The sequence below is a fragment of the Mytilus californianus genome, unplaced genomic scaffold, assembly GCF_021869535.1.
Source record: "Mytilus californianus isolate M0D057914Y unplaced genomic scaffold, xbMytCali1.0.p SCAF_22, whole genome shotgun sequence".
Taxonomy (NCBI): domain Eukaryota; kingdom Metazoa; phylum Mollusca; class Bivalvia; order Mytilida; family Mytilidae; genus Mytilus; species Mytilus californianus.
The window spans coordinates 2,549,837-2,566,249 of record NW_026262671.1 but is presented as its reverse complement, the minus strand read 5'-3'; the positions used below and the strand labels follow the sequence as shown (position 1 = coordinate 2,566,249).

General features: G+C 33.5%; 1 protein-coding gene across 7 annotated transcripts; it reads right to left on the bottom strand.

Annotated features, from left to right (window-relative positions):
- Window positions 1–3,564: 3,564 nt before the first annotated feature.
- On the bottom strand, window positions 3,565–5,220 carry LOC127732099 (uncharacterized). 7 transcript variants are annotated; one of them, XM_052241156.1, is made up of 6 exons: window positions 5,073–5,220; window positions 4,675–4,865; window positions 4,528–4,596; window positions 4,250–4,387; window positions 4,103–4,171; window positions 3,565–3,962 (listed from the first exon to the last, which is right to left on the bottom strand). In XM_052241156.1, the coding sequence occupies exons 1-6, from the start codon at window positions 5,203–5,205 to the stop codon at window positions 3,678–3,680; spliced, it is 885 nt and encodes a 294-aa protein (XP_052097116.1). In that variant the 5' UTR covers window positions 5,206–5,220; the 3' UTR covers window positions 3,565–3,677. The 7 variants fall into 7 exon arrangements, with proteins under 7 accessions (XP_052097116.1, XP_052097113.1, XP_052097115.1 ...); XM_052241153.1 differs by having other exon boundaries at window positions 4,675–5,019; window positions 5,089–5,220; XM_052241155.1 differs by lacking the exon at window positions 4,103–4,171 and having other exon boundaries at window positions 4,675–5,019; window positions 5,089–5,220.
- Window positions 5,221–16,413: the final 11,193 nt, after the last annotated feature.

Here is a 16,413-nt window from a genome sequence, read left to right as displayed (position 1 = left end):
TTTAAGTGAATGGATCTCTATGAAATTTTACAAAAAGATTTAATACCACAACAGAAAGGTTGGGATTAATTTTTGGGGTTATGGTACCAACAGTTAAGGAATTAGGGACCAAAAAGGAGCCAAAAACCAGCATTTTTGTAGTTTCCGGACAATAACTTGTGTGTAAGTATATGGATCTCACTGAAATTGTACCACAAGGTTTCATATCACATCACAAAGGAAAGGCTGTGATTGAGTTTGGGGGTAATTGCCCTAAACATGCAGGAATAAGGGACAAAAAAGGGGCCAAAAACAAGCATTTTTCTAGTTTCCAGACAAGAACTTGTGTTTAATGGTATGGATCTCTCTATAATTGTACTACAAGGTTCCATACCTCAAAGGAAAGGCTGTGATTGAGTTTGGGGGTAATTACTCCATTGGGGATCAAAAAGATTGGGGGGAGGGGGGGAATTTTTTTTCCAATTTTTTTTTCTTCAAAATTTTTGAAATTTCAAATGTTTTGAAAAGTTTCAAGAAGAAATCTTCAATTGAAAGTATTACGCAAACGCACAGTATTGCGCAATAGATTTTTATGATCTTTGACCACATTTATTTTGTGTCAGAAACCTATATTATGTCAAAAATTTGATCACAATCCAAATTCAGACAGTATCAAGCTTGAATATTGTGTCCAAACTTGCCCCAACTGTTCAGGGATAGACCTCTGCGGTCATATCAGGCTGCGCTCAGCGAAGCATTTTATTTTATTTTGACATTCTTTTTATTTAATATCTGACCATACAGAGCATATGTGCAACTATCAAATACTATGTGTCAAATGAAATGTTGCATGCATACAGACCAAAGTTGAATTATTGTCTTGGAAAACAATAATATATCAGCAATGTTTTTTAGCTCATTTTTACAAAATATAACCAAACTGGCTGATAATAGCAAATTATTACTTTATTATTACACTTTAATTAATGGTTAGAATAAAAATTCTGTTATTTCTGTCTAAATTATAGCGGCTATGCCTCTTTAAGTGATAAATATTCTAATTGTATTTTTTCAAACTTTTAAAAAGCGAATGGAGGCTGGTTAAATTACACAGTATAATTAAGTAATTTATGTAACAATTTAAACCATAAATTCTAAAAAGGTATAGCACGTAAGTGTGTCTAACATATCAACCTTAAGCTTAGCTTTACAAACTTGTTTGATTCTTTCATGTTTATTGAGTACTAGTGACAATCTTCTTGTGAAAAAAAAATATGTTCTTAAGTGCACAAACCCTAGGCCTTGCTAAGAAAAGTAGAAAATAGTAAAAACTTTATCAATTATTGAAATCAAATCTTCTTAACACTTAAAATAGGTTAAGCTGTTTTTTGATCAAACTCATTTTTACTGTGTAGAAACTAAAAATAAGTCTTCAGTCAAATTCAATCAGATGCTAAGCAGTTATTATGCACTGAACATTTCAATGCAAAAAACGAACTAATTGTTTCTTTGTGAGACCTCACTCTAGAAGTCAAAGATGATAAAATACCAGCAATGACAAAGTGCTTTCAAGGTCCTCAACCAAGTCTTCACTAGTGCCATTCAACTTTGATATTTTGTTTGTCGGAAGTCTTTGTGTATCAGTCAAAGTGCAGTGTGAGTGAAATAGTCTTGACAGAGTAAAAATGAGTCAAAATCTTTTAATGAAAATTCTTCTTGTATTTGAACATTTATAAAAATCATATTTATCTAATGATGTGGGATACACATTTGACATATTAGTGTGCTGATGTTTGTATGATGTGGGATACACATTTGACATATTAGTGTGCTGAGGTTTTTATGATGTGGGATACACATTTGACCTATTAGTGTGCTGAGGTTTTTATGATGTGGGATACACATTTGACATATTAATGTGCTGAGGTTTTTATGATGTGGGATACACATTTGACATGTTAGTGTGCTGATGAGGGTCTACATGCATTCAAATGTTTTGTATAAGAATGGCATCCTACATCATAGCCTCTTTTTTTTAAATTTAAAAAAAAATCTTTTGTTGAATTTTTTGTAAGCTTGGCAAAGGGTAATGTTTATATTGTCAATTTCTGCATTTCTTAATCTTAGTTATCAATTACCAATACCTAAGACACTAACAAAGTAATAAAAGAGAAAAGAAAAATAAAGTATTGTTAAAAAAAAATGTTTTAAAAAACAACCAATTATCAAAAAAAAAAGAAAAAAACGTGAAATAACTCACTTGAATAAATTTATTAAATATTGACATTCATATGATAAATAAATTAAAATTAAAAAAAATCCTTTTCAGTTATATGTTACAATATGTGGAGAATATCTTAGAACTGACATATTGGACACAACTTAGTAAAAATTAGAAGGCTAAACATTTAGAAGCAATGATCGATTTACATAAGAAAAGTGTAACTTTCTATCGCAGAAAACAAATGGGAACAAAAATTTTCTTAATTGTTTGAATGAAATGATAATCTGAAAGCTTCTCACACATAAGTTAGTAACCATTGAGTTTTCAAAATTTCAACATTTTGGTCAAAGTTATCTCCCATTGAATTAAAGTTAAAACTTCATCAAAACAACTTCCATTCACTTGTAAAATTTTGAAAAATTACCAGAGCAATTGAAAAATAAATAATTTTAAAGGCCAATGAGATAGCGTTAACTGAAATAATAAGATTGACATTTGTGTCTTGGTGTTAAATTATGGATTTTCAACAAAAAAAATTGTTAAATAATTAATTGCATCTGGTATTTTTTTAGAAAGAAATAAAGTTAGCTAATTTAAAGTTTGAAGCTATACACAAAAATTTCTGCATGAAATTTTGTTTATCAGTAGTATGGTATGATATTAAGCATTGCACAAGATTTCATATCAACAAGTCAAGAACTTTGAGCTTACTTTCAAAATATAAATGCAAGAAATCTTTACTGACGGTGAGATTTGAGATATAAAAAGAAAATTGAATAACTCTGCCATATATGCTCATCTGTTGGTCAGAATTTGGTGGTCACATAAGATTTTTGTTAGTCTCTGTTCATTTTATTCACAAATCTTTTAGATTGTTGTAAACCGTCCAGTCTATAGTTGAAGACATATAGATGTCTTTGGTTATTTATTTTCATTTGGGTTACTGCCTCATTGATTATCAATGCCAATATAAGACAAAAATTTAATATTGTGATGTATAATTTTTAAGCAACAAAAAGTACTCACCATGTATTATTATAGACAAGACTCTTATCATACTCTTTGGTAATTACAGAGATAGCTGTCTTACTGTACACATTGCTTACTCTTCAAGGTCATTGAAAACTGTTCTGCGCTCTGCTCAGTTGTTGGGTTTCTCTAAAATATCAGTTTTGTTTAAAATATTTTAAAGGATTGAAACTTAAAACTCTATATTATTTAAAGTTCTTTATAAAATGTTTATTCCATCCAAGACAATCATATGTTTTCTTTATACATATCCTTTAATCAATTACTTATATATTTATCTAAACAAGTCACAAATATCCAACCAAATATTAATATTATCCTGTAAAACTATTTATTTTTATGATTAAGGATATTATTGTTCTGTGACCTATAGCTGTTATAACCTTATGTTTTGGTCTTGCTGTAGATATAGTTGTCTCAATAGCAATCATACCACTTCTCCTTATTAATACCTTATGTTTTGGTCTTGCTGTAGATATATAGTTGTTTCAGAAGCAATCATACCACATCTCCTTATTAATACCTTATGTTTTGGTCTTGCTGTAGATACAGTTGTCTCAATAGCAATCATACCACATCTCCTTATTAATACCTTATGTTTTGGTCTTGCTGTAGATATAGTTGTCTCAATAGCAATCATACCACATCTCCTTATTAATACCTTATGTTTTGGTCTTGCTGTAGATATAGTTGTCTCAATAGCAATCATACCACATCTCCTTATTAATACCTTTTGTTTTGGTCTTGCTGTAGATATAGTTGTCTCAATAGCAATCATACCACATCTCCTTATTAATACCTTATGTTTTGGTCTTGCTGTAGATATATAGTTGTCTCAGAAGCAATCATACCACATCTCCTTATTAATACCTTATGTTTTGGTCTTGCTGTAGATATAGTTGTCTCAATAGCAATCATACCACATCTCCTTATTAATACCTTATGTTTTGGTCTTGCTGTAGATATACATGATATAGTTGTCTCAATAGCAATCATACCAACTCTCCTTATTAATACCTTATGTTTTGGTCTTGCTGTAGATATAGTTGTCTCAATAGCAATCATACCACATCTCCTTATTAATACCTTATGTTTTGGTCTTGCTGTAGATATAGTTGTCTCAATAGCAATCATACCACATCTCCTTATTAATACCTTTTGTTTTGGTCTTGCTGTAGATATAGTTGTCTCAATAGCAATCATACCACATCTCCTTATTAATACCTTATGTTTTGGTCTTGCTGTAGATATATAGTTGTCTCAGAAGCAATCATACCACATCTCCTTATTAATACCTTATGTTTTGGTCTTGCTGTAGATATAGTTGTCTCAATAGCAATCATACCACATCTCCTTATTAATACCTTATGTTTTGGTCTTGCTGTAGATATACATGATATAGTTGTCTCAATAGCAATCATACCAACTCTCCTTATTAATACCTTATGTTTTGGTCTTGCTGTAGATATAGTTGTCTCAATAGCAATCATACCACATCTCCTTATTAATACCTTATGTTTTGGTCTTGCTGTAGATATAGTTGTCTCAATAGCAATCATACCACATCTCCTTATTAATACCTTATGTTTTGGTCTTGCTGTAGATATAGTTGTCTCAATAGCAATCATACCACCTCTCCTTATTAATACCTTATATTTTGGTCTTGCTGTAGATATAGTTGTCTCAATAGCAATCATACCACCTCTCCTTATTAATACCTTATGTTTTGGTCTTGCTGTAGATATAGTTGTCTCAATAGCAATCATACCACATCTCCTTATTAATACCTTATGTTTTGGTCTTGCTGTAGATATAGTTGTATCAATAGCAATCATACCACATCTCCTTATTAATACCTTATGTTTTGGTCTTGCTGTAGATATAGTTGTCTCAATAGCAATCATACCACATCTCCTTATTAATACCTTATGTTTTGGTCTTGCTGTAGATATAGTTGTCTCAATAGCAATCATACCACATCTCCTTATTAATACCTTAACTATTATGTATACTGTCAAAACGAGTCATCTATTCTTTCTTTCTGTTCAGATTTGTAAGCTAAAAGATTTCAAATAACATTACTTTGAAAGACCCCTTCCATCTCTGTTCCTTTATTATAAGTATATAGTTCAATATTTGTCAACTCTTTCTAATTAACTCTTTTCAAATTACTGACTTTTGACTCTGGATTATATAATTTTTCGACAGGTTACCTTTTCTGTGGTAGGACATCCTGGTACTCGGTCAAGTAAGAGCAACCAAAAGAAGTAAAATCAAACATATAATCAGCGTAATTTGATGGGAAAGTTTACTGTTTTCTGATGATTTTATCGTGTAAAGAAAGTATAAAGCAGTTAATTTTCCCCCAAAATTGTACTGATTGAAAGCTTGATTTTACTTCTTTACGTTGCTCTTACTTGACTTAGTACCAGGATGTCCTACCACAGAGTAAGTAACCTGTCAAATTGTAAATTTAGGAGTCAATAGTCGGTTATATGAAAATTATAAGTCTATTATGAAATTATTTTTTGTTTCATATAAATTTACCTTTTTAAAAGGCTTTGTCCTTTCATAAAAGGTCTTCTTCATGTTGCTGTGGTTTAACAATTCATCAAATTGTGATGTTTTGTGGATTCAGTCTTGTAAATTCTCTGGATCTTAATCCTGCTGGGCCTTCAAAGTTTTCAATTGTATAGGTTTTTCTGTAATCAGAATAAGTAAAATTAAATGTCTTTATAACTGACTTGTATTTCAGCAGCCACAGAAAGTACAGTTTCATAGACATACATAAAAAAAATGTTCAAACTTTTTAGCTCTGGCTTAGTTCTATCTTTTGCAATGTCTAGATAGACATGTAAACTATAAACACAAAGCATATACTTGTAAATACTGTATATCAACTCATAATTTAAGCATCATAGGAAACAGGCAGATATTAAAATGTTGCTGACAATAATATATATTATGTACAAACTGTAAGATTTAAGGATGTTCGCTCCTCTAGCTTTTTAAAAGACTGTTATAAATTGATAGTATATAAATAAAGAAACTAAAAAATCAGAAAAAACATTGGCACCTTTTTTCTTTCAAAAACAATGAAAAAATAACAAGGATTTTATAAGATTTTCAAAGATGACATTTTAAACTATATGTTATTAAATTATGGAAAGAAAAGTAGGGGATAGTGGGCAAAATTTTTAATGGCACTACATGGATAAAACCAGAGGATTCCGAATATCTTGCAAAAATTCAAAAGCAAGAAGAGCGAACATCCTTAAGCTCTATCAAAGATGTCATACCACTTTATACTTTAATGTCCAAAACATAATGATAGCCAAATCTGGGAAATGTACATTGTATATCAAAAAGAATTATCTGAGAAATCCATTGGCATACCAATTAACTAACCCAGTTGCTAACCCTCTCAAATATATAAGAATTAAATAATTTGGGTATATGTTTTTAAATCAGCAGAAAAAACTTATTTAAATGTTTACAGTACATATGTTTTTCATAAATTGTGTTCTTACAGTATATCATTTCCCGCTCCTATCATGTGCTATATTGTAATTAATTTTGTACTGTATTACAATTTATCATGTATACATGTACACTTTTATATTTATATATTGTGTAACTTAAAAAAAATATAATGTAAAAATTCTAAGTATTGGTAGATTTACTAGGTAATGTTTTTTCATTAATAATGTATTTGTGTATTCTGTTAGTTGTCTTTGCTCTTGGAATAAAGTTTTATTATAATTCGTCATTTCAGAATCAAATGCATTCTGGGTAATATTTTCTAAAGTGTACATCAAAGAGTTGTGATTGGTTTAAAACATCCTAAACAATGGAAATTTAACCAATGATGTGACTTTTTTTTCATTTTTGGGAACGAACAATGAAATTACCAGCAATGCTTTGGATTTTGAAATGGCTAATAATCTGATTAACCTGTTATACCTATCAAAAAAGCAAAAAAAAAATGGTTCGTATAACTTTTTTTAATTTACTATTGACTACATGTTTCCCTATATAAACTGGGTCTATATAATGGAGTTGTAATATACTGTCTGGCTTTCCTCCTAAATACATCGGAACACCAATTTAGATGACTAGTATAAGTTCATGATATCTAAGAACTGAAATGAAAAAACTTTGATATTAAAACAAGTCAATGAAAACTGTAATATAGATAAGAATAATCTACTTGATGAGGAAAGATGTCAAACTCACCTCTTTACATTTCGATACTCATTTAGTCAAATGACACTAGACTACAAGGTTTTTGGCATAAACCCATTTCGTAGGTTGTTCCGAACCAGTACCAAAATTTCACCCAAATTCAATTGGTAAAGCTGTCAGTGGTGGATCAAGGGGAGAAGGTGTACGCATCCCCCCCCTTTTCCCCTTTTGATCACCCAAATATATCATGTTTTAACTATTTATGATTTTTAGCATAAAATCTTCCATAAATTTGTCACCCGTCCCTTCACTTGGGCGGTTTATAAATTTTTATGGAATTCAAGGCCCCCTTTCAAAAATCCAGGATCCGCCCGAGTTACTAAATGGTCGCTTTGAATGGGACCTCTATTCCCTTTGATGTAGATATTACTTGAGCCTCCTCATGGGTTTTTGATTATGTGATTACTTGGCCGTTTTGATAGTGATTATTTGATTACCAGACCAAATATTTCATGATTATTTGATTATTTGATAATCTAGGACTGAATTTTTGATTATTTGATTATCTTGTTTAAAAAATTAATTAATGATTATGTGATTATATTGGCCAAAAAATTGATTATGTGATTACTTGGACACCCCCATGAGGGGCCTCTTACTTGTAAGCAATTCATTGTCAAGTTACATGGTTACAGTAACAGCTTAAAGTTGTTACTTTTGTAAAGCTTGTAGACATAAGGTGTTTTACCTCTCTACTCTAGTATTAAAATTGATTCACTTGAAGAAATGGTGTTAATTCATCTTTTTGTTTCACATCCAGCCTAATTCTAAATGAAAAAATTGTGAAATCAATCAATTCTTCAAAAGTTATTTTCTGGAACTCAAAATTTAAAATCCAAAACAGATCACATTGAAGCAATAAATACTTTGTATTATATAATTACCTTAAACTTCTCATAAAACTTTAGATATACTTCATGTCCCCAAAAAATATCTGAGGAAAATATACAAGTCTTTGTCCCAGTAAAGATCAAACTAATGTGGAGCCAAATTCTAACATGTTAATCACATGACCAAACAGGAGGGTCTGGATGGGGGTCCTTCATGTCTTCTTTTTCTATTCTTTCTATTTTTGGATCATTAAATTTTTCTATATTCTTTATATTTTTGGATCATTAAATTTTTCTGTATTCTTTATATTTTAGCAGCCTGTTATTCTTTATCTTTCTTTTTTTCTCATATTTATTTATTGTTTAAATGTTTGTCCAATTCATCATATTCTGTATTCTGTAAACCCCCATCCAGACCCTCATGCAGGTAATAAATCTTTTTACTCACATCTACTCACTTCACATTTGAGTAACTGGCTGTGTACAAAAATATTTAAACCTGACAAAAACATTACACCTTTCATGTAACAGAACTTTGTTCAGATAATAAAGCATTACAGTTAAAGGGGAAAAGTTTCAATTCAAAAACAATAAAATATACAAACATGAGGCTCCAAGAAGTGTATTACTCTTATAGACTATATGCATGATATTGTTCAAAGCATTTAAATGAGTATAACCACATGATATTTAGGTTAGCTTAGTTATAAAATTAAATACATATACATTGTACATGTACCTTGAAATGATTTTGAGGTCCAAATGATTGATTGATTGATTGCTTGCTTTGTTGTTGTTGAACGCCACTTATAGCAGTATTTTTTTCCCCACTGTAAACAGAAGAAATTGATCTTTGAGTAGGATGAATGGGAGGATTTTTTTCTTTTGAAAAGATCACATAGTATCTATTACTCTGAATATACAATATAATCAGACAGGGTATGATTGCCAAAGAGGCAACTATCCACCAGAGGCCAAATGGTGTAGATGTAATATGAATACATGTATATGATTAGATAAGTAAGCCCTTTTCAACTGATTTTTATAGATTGTTTTTATGTTGTGTTGGTGCACCACTGTCCCAGGTTAGGGGGAAGGACTTGAGCGCTCACAAACATTATTAACCCTGCCACATTCTTTATGTCCCTGTCCAAAGTCAGGAGCCTGTAATTTAGTGGTTGTCGTTGGTTCATGCCTGTCATATTTGTGTTTCGAAAATTGTTTTGTTATAAATTAGGCTGTTATTTTTCTCAATTGAATTGTTTTATATTTTTTCATGGTGGAGCCTTTTATAGCTGACTATATGGTATGGGTTTTTCTCATAGTTGAAGACCGTACCATTGCCTATCATTGCTTTTATCCACTTCATTTGATCTTTGGTGGATAGTTGTCTCATTGCCAACATACCACATCTCCTTATATTTTTATATATGTCTATTTCAACTCTTTAATGACATACTGTCATTTTCACTTCCAGTAATCAATGGTAATCAGATATTGGGAGATTTGAAACATAATAATCAGGTACACAGCAATCAGCGCACCTAAAACTTTAATTTTGTCTTCACTTTAGTCGACAATCTGTATACTGTACTTACTAATAGAAGTCCTTTCATTGGTAAATTCATGAAACCAATAATCAGATAATATTATGTAAACAAATTCCTCACATACTTAAGTTCATAAAATCTTCTTTACATATGATTAGATTTCAACGGTTACACACCATTACTCCGACAGCCCATTAGTCCGACAGCTCATTAGTCCGACGGCCCATTGTTCCGACAGCCCATTGGTCCGACAACCCATTAGTCCGACAACCCAATAATCCGACAGCCCAATAATCCGACAACCCGTAAGTCCGACACTTACATGTATCAGGCATCAGGGTAAAATAACATATGTACAGAAATAATTATGTATGTATTACATAGGTATTTCGAATACTTTTAATAATATATACTTAATTCGAAATATGTACTAGACAAGTACACAATGTATATATACGTGATCAGAATTTAGTATATAAAGTTGAAATTGAGAATGGAAACGGGGAATGTTTTTAAGAGACAACAACTCGACCAAAGAGCAAAAACAGCCGAAAACCACCAATTGGTCTTCAACACAGCGAGAAAATACCGCACCCGGAGACGGGCTTCAGCTTACCCCTAAACAAAAGTGTGCGCTAGTTCAGTGAAAATGGACGTCACACTAAACTCCAAAACATATAAATGAACTAAAATTGAATAACATACAAGACTAACAATGGCCAGAGGCTCCTGACTTGGGACAGGCGCAAAAATGTGGCGGGGTTAAGCATGTTTAGTGAGATCTCAAACCCCCCTTCATTCCTCTAGCCAATGTAGAGAAAACAAACACACAGCAATACGCACAGTAAAACTCGGTTTAAAAGATTGATTGATTGATTGATTGTTGGTGTTTTAACGCCACTTTCAAGCGCCACTTTTGGGCTATTTCGTGGCGGCCAGTTTTTATTGGTGGAGGAAGCCGGAGTGCCCGGAGAAAACCACCGACCTTCGATAGGAAAACTGACAATCCTAGTCAATTAAGATTGGAGTCGAGTGCACCCGCACGAGCGGGGTTCGAACTCACAACCTCAGTGTTGACTGGCTAGTGATTACAGTGAACGGTTTAAAAGAAGTCCGAGTCCGATGTCAGAATAGGTATTATACAATTATGTATTTTCGCACTTTTTCGTATATACAGAAATCGTTCATGTATTGACAGAATTAGAATAAAATGCTTCGCTGAGCGCAGCCTGATACGACCGCAGAGTTCGGACCCTGAACAGTTGGTGCAAGTTTGGACACAATATTCAAGCTTGATACCGACTGAATTTGGATTGTGATCAAAGTTTTGACATAATATAGGTTTCTGACACAAAATAAATGTGTTGAAAGATCTTAAAAATTTGAAATGGGTTGTAATATTTGTATTAATTTTCAATTGAAGATTTCTTGCTATTGCGCAATACTGTGCAATTGGATATTTCTTGCTATTGCGCAATACTGTGCAATTGGATATATCTTGCCATTGCGCAATACTGTGCAATTGAAGATTTCTTCCTATTGCTCAATACTGTGCAATTAATGACTTCTTGCTATTGCGCAATACTGTGCAATTGAAGATTTCTTGCTATTGTGCAATACTGTGCAATTGAAGATTTCTTGCTATTGCACAATACTGTGCAATTGAAGATTTTTTGCTATTGTGCAATATTGTGCTATTGCGCAATACTATGCAATTGAAGATTTCCTGCTATTGCGCAATACTGTGCTATTGCACAATACTTCATATAATAATTTACACGTCTTGTTTGGTGTGTATCTCCTGCCATATCAGTATTTTTTACTTTTATATATAAATCAGAAATAATCAATGCAAAAATGGAAAATTTTAAGAAAAAAAAACAAAAAAATTATATAAAAAAAATCCCCCCCCCCCCTCCACCCCCAAGTTTTTTTTTAACCACCCTTTTAGTAATTACCCCCCAACTCAATCCCAGCTTTCCCTTTGTGGTATGGTACCTTGCAGTACATTTTCAGAGAGATCCATACACTTATACACAAGTTATTGTCTGGAAACTAGAAAAATGCTTGTTTTTGACCACTTTTTGGCCCCTAAATCCTGAACGTTTGGAGCAATTACCCCCTTAATCAATCCCAGCCTTCCATTTGTGGTATGGTACTTTGCATTACAATTTCAGAGAGATTTATACACTTAAACTCGAGTTATTTTCTGGAAACTAGAAAAATGCTTGGCCCCTAATTCCTGAACGTGTAAGTCAGTTACCCCCAAACTCAATCCCAGCCTTCCTTTCGAGATATGGAACCTTGTGGTACAATTTCAGAAAGATCGATACAATTACACACAAATTATTGTCTGGAAACAACAAAAATGCTTGTTTTTGGCCCTTAATTTCTAAACTGTTGGTACCATAACCCCAAAATCAATCACAACATTCCTTTTGTAGTATTAAATCTTCCGGTAAAATTTCATAGAGATCCATTCCCTTAAACCAAAGTTATTGTCTGGAAACCAAATGAGTCTTCGGACGACGCTGACGACGATGACGATGACGACCACATCATACCAATATACGACGCAAAAAAAAATGTTCGCGGTCGTATAAAAACTAGAAGCTCTAAAGAGCCTGTGTCGCCCACCTTGGTCGAGGGCACACATTAAAACTCATGACAAAATTCTATGTTTTGGTGATGATGATTTGTTTGTAGAAATTACTTTACAGAACATTCTTGCTGTTTACAATTATCTTTATTCATAATGAACTTGGCATTTAAGAGTAGTATCTGTACCCTGCCACGTCCATTTCGTACTTCTGTTTGATGTTTTTCTGCTTTGTATCCATCTTACGAGTTGAGCCCTTTTCAACTAATTTTAATATAGTGTTCTTGTGTTGTACCATTACACCACTGTCCAAGGTTTGGAGAGGGTTGGCGCCTTCAATGTTTAACCCCGCCACATTCTTTATACGGTAGTCCAAGTCAGTAGCCGGTGGTTCAGTGGTTATTGTTGGTTCATGTTTGTCATGTTTGTTTTTCGTAAATATTTTTGTTATAATTCACCCATCCCGACTCCCCCTTAACTGCATTTTAAAAGTAGCATGTTTTTCAATAAATTTTAAAATAAACTCGGGATATAAATTCGGTTTCCATACTTATATATTAAGTGTCATCTCTATTTCTGATCGAGCGTTATGGGAAGTGCCAGGTACTGTCTCCGCATTTTGTGGATTCATATTCACGAACATGACATTCATCAAATCGCACGATGGTGGTCTTGGTACAAGTTGGAGTTGTTCATCTTTTCGGAGCACCAAATTCTTCCTATATGTCATCTTATTTTCTAGGCCCTAGGTTTGTATTTGTCTCTTTATTTTCCTCATTTTTGACTGACTCGCCATTTTCCGTGAAATAATTAAATAAAAATTAGTTGGACATACACGGGAATTGAAGTGTTACGACCAAAGAGGGCGGACAGGCTAATCCAACCCTTGATACGAAATGGAGAAAACCGAAGATCTACTGAATAGAAGAAAAATCAAGACATAAAACAAAACCGGGGACTAAATAAACTGTTATCACAGAGATATGTCTCGCCTTTTTGTAATTTTGATAATGCAAATGTTGAAATTAAAATAGCAATACTTTAACATGTAAGTTATGCAAATATTCAAAGTCGATGAACCATGACAGAAGGTACATGGCTAAAAAACCTCCTTGGAAATGAGATGTGCCAATGCTAATACAACTGCATACCAAATACCATTGACTTATTATAAGTCGTTCCCTTTAAACAAACCTAAACACAAACATTAACTTGTAAACTATGTAAAAGTTTCAAAGTCAATGAACCATGATCAGGGGTGGAGCTATATAATCTCCATGGAAACGATACTTGCAAATGCCAATAAATTTGCATACCAAATATCATTGACTTAACATTAGCAGTCCATCTTAAACTGATCTAATCACAAACTAATACATGTAAACTAAGCAAAAGTTTCAAAGTAAATAGACCATGATTGAGGGGGCGTGGCCAAATATTCTCCATGGAAATGAGATGTGCTAATGCTTATACAACTGAACACCAATTAACATTGGCCTACCACTAATGGTTCCCCTTGAACTGACCTAATCACAAACTAAAACATGTCAACTTAGCAAAATTTTGAAAGTCTACAGACCATGACTAAAGGGGCGGAGCCAAATAATCTCCATGGAAATGAGATATGCCAATGCTTATACAACTGCATACCAAATATCATTGACCTACCACTAGTGGTTCCCCATGGAAATGAGATATATGCCAATGCTTATACAACTGCATACCAAATATCATTGACCTACCACTAGTGGTTCCCCATAAATTGACCTAATCACAAACTAATACATGTAAACTATGAAAAGTTTCAAAGTCAATAGACCTTGACTGAGGGGGCGGGGCCAAATAATCTCCATGGTAATGAGATGTGCCAATGCTAATACAACTGCATACCAAATATCATTGACCTACCACTAGTGGTTCACCATGAACTAGACCTAATCACAAACTAATACATTGTTGACACCTATGTCTCGCTTTTTGACTCCGTCATGGCGAGACAAAAAGCACAGAGGGCACTGAGACAAATATCCCGCATGAGAAGAATAATCGGAATCTAAACGGATAACCACAAATATTATCGAGAACGGTGTTGGTCTTTATGGAGAAAATTTATCCATACACTTATGACAGATGAATTGTCGGATTAATGGGGCCTGTCGGAATAATGGGTTGTCGGAATAATGGGATGTCGGAGTAGTGGGCTGTCGGAATAATTGGATGTCGGAATAATGGTTGTCGGACTAACGGGATGTCACCGATTTCAACCTTTATATGAGGATTAAGTGTAATGTGTGTCCAAAATTATGGCATTACCCCTGTTTTGACAGTTCTTCAAATGTCAAATGATTTTTATACATGCCTTCTAAGAATTGTTGGGCGGGGGGGGGGGGGGGCAGGGGGCTGATCTAGCCATTTTTAAAATGGGGGTCCCAATACAGGAGAAAAAGGGGGGGTCCAACCATATGTCTCCATTCAAATGCATTGATCGTTCAAAAAAAAGGGGGTTCCAACCCCCGGACCCCCCCCCCCTGGATACGCCACTTGGGGGGGGGGGGGGGGGGGGGGGGGGGCTTGGGTGGTCGAAGTAGTCGAACAACTGTATTACAAGCCTTTCAACATCGAGCTTGTGAGTTCGAATGGGGCACATGACAGGTGCGTGTGACTCCAATCTTGTCAGTTTTCTTACCAGAGGTCAGTGGTTCTCTCTGAGAACTCTGGCTTCCTCCACCAATAAAAACTTACTGCCTCGAAATAGCACAATAGAGCTGAAAGTAGCGTTATAAACCAACCAATCTATCTAAGAATAGTTTATTTTGAATAAAGGAAATATTTTAAACTACAAAATACAGTTCAGCTTGAACCAGACAGACCACCAAGGATGCAGAGTAAAAGTTGTTTCATTTTGATAAAATTTGCCTTTATATGAAACCAATGTATCTGATGTCATATTTTTTATGGAAAATGTTTAAATATGGTAAATCGTTGGATTGCAATTATGATCAATTATAAATGTATGCTTGAACTTATTTTATCAATCTTTTCTGTCCTTTTAGAACACTAAATGAATTAAAGAACCTTTATGAGCACCCTCACATACCCCAAATTGTTACTGAGCAAACAAAAGAAAATCTCACCAGATTCCTATGTTTAAAATCTCATAACTCCTACAATAGTCAGCCGATAAAAATTTCTTGTAGATATGCACATCTAAATAGCATGTCCTTATCATCTACAAAGTTTCATGAAATTCTGTTGCGTAGTTTTAAATGAGTTGCAGTATCATATAGTATATTTAAGCCAAAATTCTATGTTCAAAAGGGCGCAACTACTAGAAAAAAAAAATCATAATTTCCTGTCAATATGCACATCTACATAGTATAATGTTCTTATCATCTACAAAGTTTCATGAAATTCTGTTCCATGGTTTAGAGGAGTTGCGATGACAATTTGTTGCATTAGAATATTTAGTTCAAAAGGGCATAACTCCTAGAAAAAAGTTGAATCATAATTTCCTGGTGATATGAACATCTACATAGTATGTCCTTATTATCTTCCAAGTTTCATGAAATTCTCTTGTGCAGTTTCAGTGGAGTTGTGATGACAAGAACAGGACTGATGGATGGACAGACAGACAGACAGACAGGTTAAAAACATTATACCCTACTGAACTATGCGTACATTATCACTGAAATAGTATACATATTTGTTTAGGGGCCAGCTGAAGGACGCCTCCGGGTGCGGGAGTTTCTCGCTGCATTGAAGACCCATTGGTGGCCTTCGGCTGTTGTCTGCTCTATGGTCGGGTTGTTGTCTCTTTGACACATTCCCTATTTCCATTCTCAATTTTAGAAGTTGAACAACAAGGTATATCTGTTTACACTATGATACCATAATGGATGGCTATATCAAAATAATGTCCTATAAATATTTGTTGTGGCGTTAATTAATCAATATAAA